Here is a 6,758-nt window from a genome sequence, read left to right on the forward strand (position 1 = left end):
TATATATATATATATATATATATTTTATTTTCTTTTTTTTTTTTTCCTGTATTTTGGCTATCTAGCTATTTTTGGTTCATTCATTATTTTTTATTATTATTATTATTATTTTTTTTTTTTTTAAATAATTACCTATATCTGTGTAATTAACTTTGACATAATCATTCAACTTCTCCACAACATATAAAATACATAAGAAAGAAACTAAAACGTTATTATAAATAATTCGATGAAAATATATATATATATATATATTTATTTATATTTCTTCCTTTTAAAGATACCTAATGAATGATTTGTTTCCAGTTCTTCTGATTTTTTTAATACAAATTCAATGGATTTCATATTAATTTTTTTACCTTCTCCTAAACTTGTATCATTTTGCCCTTCAACCATTTTTTGACAATCCTTTTAATAATTAACGAAAGGAAAAATAGACACAAAAAGAAAATAAGTGAATAAAAAAATAATAAAAAAATAAGAGAATAAAAAAAATAAGAGGATAAAAAAAAAAAAAGATTAAAAAAATAAAAGAATAACAAAAAAAAAAAAAAAAAAAAAGCATATATAATATTTATTATTTTTATTTTTTTTTTTTTAAATAAATTATTCGAATAAGTAAAAAATACAGTGATATCTTTAAATCGCTATCATTTAATTTTTATTTTGAAAAAAAAAAGAAACATTACTTATATATAATATATAATAATATATTCATGTGGTATATTATAATAAATTTATTTAAGTACATATTTTCATATAAATATTATCATGTTAATTATAAAATCAAATTAATATAATATATAAATATAAATACAAATATACGTATATATTTTAAAACACAAATGCTACTTATTTATTAGTTATTTTTTACACGTCATGTAATATTATATATTGAAATGTATACTTTTTTAAATAAATTTTGTTTTGTTCAATAATGTATTGGTTTTTTATAAGAAAAAATAAACAACAAAAAAAAAAAAAAAAAACACACAAAAAAAAAAATATACATATATATTTATATATATATATATATATTTATATTTATTCATACATTTACAAAAAAATGAAACACATATGTACACATATAAATATTTATTTTTTCAGCGCTTTACTTACCATACTACCATATAATACACATAATCAACCCATCCTTTCTTCACTCTTTAAACATTTTCAATATAAATAATTTATTTTCTTCCAAATCAACATGAATATCATCCAATAATAAATATCCTTGATAAGATGATGCACAATCATCCTCATCTCTTTTATTTTGTATTCCTCTAATTCTACCCTTTGCATTTATTAACACTTCATTTAGGATAACAAACAATACATTTTCATCATCACAAGGTATGTAATGTTTTAAACAATGATAAAAAAAGAAAAAGTCGATTTGCATTTTGTATAATTTTTTCGCATTCATATGACACTTTCTTATATATTCCATATAATTTTTAAACAAGATTTTGATAATTAAAAGAAGTATTTTATTAATTTCTGATGGGAGCTTTTTTCTATAATTCTTCATCTTTAACATATATAATTTATACATATACATCTCTAAATTTTTCTCATCCTTATTCATATCAAAAATGAGGTTATCATTCTCCATATTCTGTTCTTTACTATCAATATTTGATATTTTATTATCCTCATTATGTTTCTTATCATCTATAATATATTCCTTTCGAATTATATTTTTATTTTTATCAACCATATTGTCATTTTTATCAACCATATTGTCGTTGTTATTAACCACATTGTCGTTGTTATTAACCACATTGTCGTTGTTATTAACCGCATTGTCGTTGTTATTAACCACTTTGTCATTTTTATCAACCACATTGTCATTTTTATAAACCATATTGTCATTTTTATCAACCACATTGCCATTTTTATCAACCACAGTGTCATTTTTATCAACAATTATTTTATCCTTTATATATTTCTTTCCTAATTTCGCCAGCTCTTCTTCAATTTTTTCATACATATCACTAAACGCATATTCTCTTTCCTGTCCTTCTTCAAAATTTATTACATTCGGTACTTTATTCTGATATATAAAATATTTTAAATACGTATAAAACATATCTATACGTTTCATACAATATACAAAATTGTAACTAACAATATTGCTTTTAGTGTCTTCTTCATATGTGTCCTTTTCTATATATGATTTGATATGATAAGATATTTTATTAATATAATAAGAAATAAATACATTTGTTAATTCGTTACATTTTTCATTGAATTTATATTTAACAAAATTACTTATCCCTATAACATATTTCTTTTTTCTATTTTCATCATTATTATTTTGTTTTTTGTCTTGCTCATCCTTTGTTATTTTTATTATTGTATTTGTTGTATCCCCTTGATGGGAATAATTATCACATATATTATTATCATCAAAACAAAAATCATATAATTTATTTTCCTTCTCCTTCTCATTATATGTAAACGTTAAATCTTTTTTCTCTTTATCTTCACTTTCTTCATTACTTTTATTAATAAATATATGGTCATCATTTGTGTATTCCACACTTTGATCATAATTATCACAATCATCATCATTTAACTTTAATTTTTTTATATTTTTATTTTCTATTTCCTTTTCTTTAATAAATGGATATATATCCTTATGAAGGAGAGAATCCAAACTACAACCCATGTCTATCCTTTCACATCCATTAATTAAATCATTTGTTTCTTTATACATATCTGTTATAACATTAAATATTTTAGAAACACCATCCTTTTTAATATTATGAAATACCCATACAAGACATAATAAAAAATATGTTTCCTTTATCTTTTTTATCTTTCCAAATTTTAAAGAACCCGTTATGTGTTTCAAAAATTTTGTATATTCCATCTTCATATATTTCTTTATATTTACTAAAATATGTTGCATGTGAATATTATCTACACAAGCTGATGAATATAAATAATTCTTTAATTTTTTATAATCTGCACAGAATCGATCATCCTTTTTCTTTGTATGTTTACAATGAATATTATTTTCTTCATCGAGTATATAATATAAATTTTTATGTGTAAATATATTTTCTTTATCTTCATAAATAATATTGTCTGCAGATTCATATGTAAAATAAAACAAATCCTTACTAAGATTCTTATCGAAGTGTTTATGACAAATATTAGGACTATCCATATTATTACTATCAATATTATTAATATTATTATTATTATTATTATTATTATTATTACCATCAGGATTACTATTATTGCCACCCTTATTATTTTCCTTTTTTTCTTCATCTTTAATATGTTTTAATATACTCCCCTTCTCATGCACACACACAAAATAATATATAAAAGAATCAATATGTTTTGATAAAGATTCTAAATATATAATTACAAAATTAAAAAAGTGCTTCACATAAAAATTATTGTCTAATTTTATTTGAACATAAAAAGGTTCAAAGTCCATAACAGTTAAACATAATTTTAAGATGATATAATGAGCTAACTCATTTCTACTTTCTAAAATATCTATTAACTTTTTTTTATTACATGTTTGAAAATATGTATATAAATATATATTAATATGAAAACATAAATTATAAAAATATAATTTTAATAATACATAATATATTTTCTTAATAAATCTATTCATATAATATAATATTTTATCTTTATAATATATTTTATTATTATGAATATTTATATTATCTATAAAAATTTTTAATAATTTTACTATCAATTTTATGGGGGGATTAAACATATATATATAATCTATAGTTATTTTACATAATACTTTAAAAAATATATCTAATAAAACTTCAATAATTTTTTTATCATCATCTATATTGAATAAATCATTTAATAATAAAATTTTCTTATTTAAATCGAAAGAATTATGAAGGTAACTATATTTGTCATGATAAATATTATTAATATTATCATCATTATTAATATTATCATATGACATAAAAAAATCTTCACATCGTTTGTTCCCATTTTTATAGCGAACAGATTCATCCAAATTATCAATTAGATATCTTAAATATTCAATATTATTATGTAAATTTTTATCATCAATATAATCTCTTTCGTCATAAAAAAATGATTTAGAATAACTTTTATTTTCATCGTTATTATTAAGAAAATTATTTTTTTTCATAAATATTTTTTCATAATTTTCTAAGAAACTAAAAAAAAAATATAACAAATGCTTATAAGACAATATAAATATATTTTCAAATATATTGTTAAAAAATATATATTCTTTATTATGATTATTCTTATTATCTTCATTTTTTTTAGGACCATTTTTTTTATTTTGTTTATCAATACTAATCTCTTCATAGTTAGGATCAAAGAAAGAACTCTTCAAATCGTCTACTTGCATAACAAAAAATCCATGGTTCTTTAAATTAAATATATGATACATTATATATTTTAAACAATTTATTCTATTCTTCAAATATAACTTTTTTATTTCTTTTATGTCCATACCATATGATAATACTAAATTCAAACATTCAGCAACTTCTTCGCTTGTCAATACATAGGAATGTAAAGATTTAAATGATTCCTCTAAATTTTTATTATCAAAAAAATAAAAGCATTCGTCACTTTTGTCATCGTAATTTTTATTATGAGTTAAATGATTTACACATATGTTATCATATTTAATGTCACCTTTAATATCACCCATAGTAGTATCACATTTATTATCACCCATAGTAGTATCACTTTTATTATCACCCATAGTAGTACCACTTTGATTAATCCGCATAGGCAACTTTTTTAGATTTTTTTCTTTATTTAGCTTTTTTAAAAAAAAGTGACATGCAATGCTTGCTAAATTATTACAGTCTAGATATAAATTTTGAAATATAACAAGGTCTTTATTCTTATGAAAAAAAGGAATAACCTTAATAAACATTTTCAATGATTTAATATATTTTTTTTGTAATATATTAGAATACATATATTCTGGTATCTTCATTATTTCATTTATATCATTTAATAACTTTTTTATTTCAATTAAATTTTGTATCTTTTCATAATTTTTAAAAACATCATTATTTAGAAAATTAGATTGTTTATCTATATATTCTAAATCATTATTAATTTCATTCATTTTATTTTTGACACATTTAAACTTTTCTTTTAATAAAACCAAAGAATCAGCTGCATTAATAAATTTATTATAATTCTCATAAATTAATGTTTGCATACAACTATCATTTTGTTTTATTTCTTTATCTATCTTTCTTGATTTATTTATTAAATCATACATACTAGATTTTTCTAATAATTCTTTAAAATAATCATTTACATTAAAATTAGAACAATCCATATCAAATTCATTTATACAATTTATTTTATTCATTTCATTCTTTTCATTACACTCTTTTATATCATTATTTTTATTCTTATAATTTCTATCACTTCTTAAATTAATATTATCATTATCACTCCTTTTTAATATAGTACTCTTTTCTTTTAAATTTTCATTCTTCTCATCTGTCTTATCAAAAAATAAATTATTATCATCAATTGAATTATTCACAATGCTTATGTTATTTAGGTTATTTATAATATTTATACTATTTATACTATTTATATTATTTATATTATTTATATTCTTCATATTATTATCACTACATTCTTCAAACTCATCAACTTTATTTCTCGTCTCTATATTGTAATAATCATATAACATGGAACCCACATTTTTTCTTCTATTACTTTTATTTTCCATATTTATTTCAAAAAAGAAAAAGAAAAATCAAACAATAAAATAAAAAAAAAAAAAAAAAAAACAAACAAAAAAAAAAAAACAATAAAACAATAAAATTAAAAAATTAATCAAATATATAAACAATAAAATTAAAAAATAAATGAAAAATATAACAAATAAGATTAAAAAAAAATGAAGTAAAGCATATATTTTTTTTTTTTTCTTTCTCACGAAAAATGTGCAACAAAAAAAAAAAAATATATATTAAATATATATATAATAATCCACATAATATTTTTGTGTAATATATAATTATTTTTTACTTAAAAAAATAAAATAAAATAAATAAATTAACTTATAAATACAAGCAAAGTATAAAGAAGAAATTTATATAATTATATCTTCATATATATATATATATATATATATATATATATATATATATATATAATTTAGGCATGGTTTACATGCTTATTGAAATATTCATACAATGATTTATTTAAAATATGCCATGGCAAATACAACAAATAAAGAATCATAATATAAATAAATATAAATATATATATATATTTATATATATATATATATATTTATATATCTTTATTTAAGTTACCAATTTTATTATCATAAAATAATTCAATCAAATAAATATATTCTTATAAGGAGCTTTAAAATGAGTTTATATATGTGCCTCGCAAGACACACTCTACGTTTTTATTAAAAAAATTTTTAATTATATCTCCTTCCTTCTTATAATAACCTCGAAAGAAGCTCAATCATAAAAAATATTATAGAAGGCATATAAAATGTATAGTCTGCACATTTTTCATGATATAAAAATATTAAAATTATTCTTATCACACAAATATTATATATATATATATATATATATATATATATTGTGTATTATCAGGTTCTTTTAATTTTTATTTTATTTTAAAAAAAACATTTTTCTTTTATTATATATATACAATAATTTCATACTCCAACAAATATAAAACAAAAGAAAAAATAAGAAAAAATAGGAAAAAAAAAA

At 18.6% G+C, this 6,758-nt stretch overlaps 2 protein-coding genes across 2 annotated transcripts in view; both read right to left on the reverse strand.

The window, feature by feature from the left end:
- PGSY75_0103000 (putative vacuolar protein sorting-associated protein VTA1) overlaps positions 1-396 on the reverse strand; it is a gene marked incomplete at both ends in the record, with an annotated part of 1,582 nt that extends 1,186 nt beyond the window's left edge. Inside the window, 2 exons of the mRNA XM_018783586.1 lie at positions 133-204; positions 285-396. Of these exons, the coding sequence (XP_018643870.1) occupies positions 133-204; positions 285-396 (184 nt within the window). The remainder of the gene's footprint in view (positions 1-132; positions 205-284) is intronic.
- Positions 397-1,159: 763 nt separating this feature from the next.
- Positions 1,160-5,743, reverse strand: PGSY75_0103100 (putative vacuolar protein sorting-associated protein 51; the record flags this gene model as incomplete). The annotated part of the gene is made up of 1 exon (XM_018783587.1): positions 1,160-5,743. The coding sequence occupies one exon, from the start codon at positions 5,741-5,743 to the stop codon at positions 1,160-1,162; it is 4,584 nt and encodes a 1,527-aa protein (XP_018643871.1).
- Between the last annotated feature and the right edge of the window lie 1,015 nt (positions 5,744-6,758).

The sequence above is a fragment of the Plasmodium gaboni genome, chromosome 1, assembly GCF_001602025.1.
Source record: "Plasmodium gaboni strain SY75 chromosome 1, whole genome shotgun sequence".
NCBI lineage: Eukaryota > Apicomplexa > Aconoidasida > Haemosporida > Plasmodiidae > Plasmodium > Plasmodium gaboni.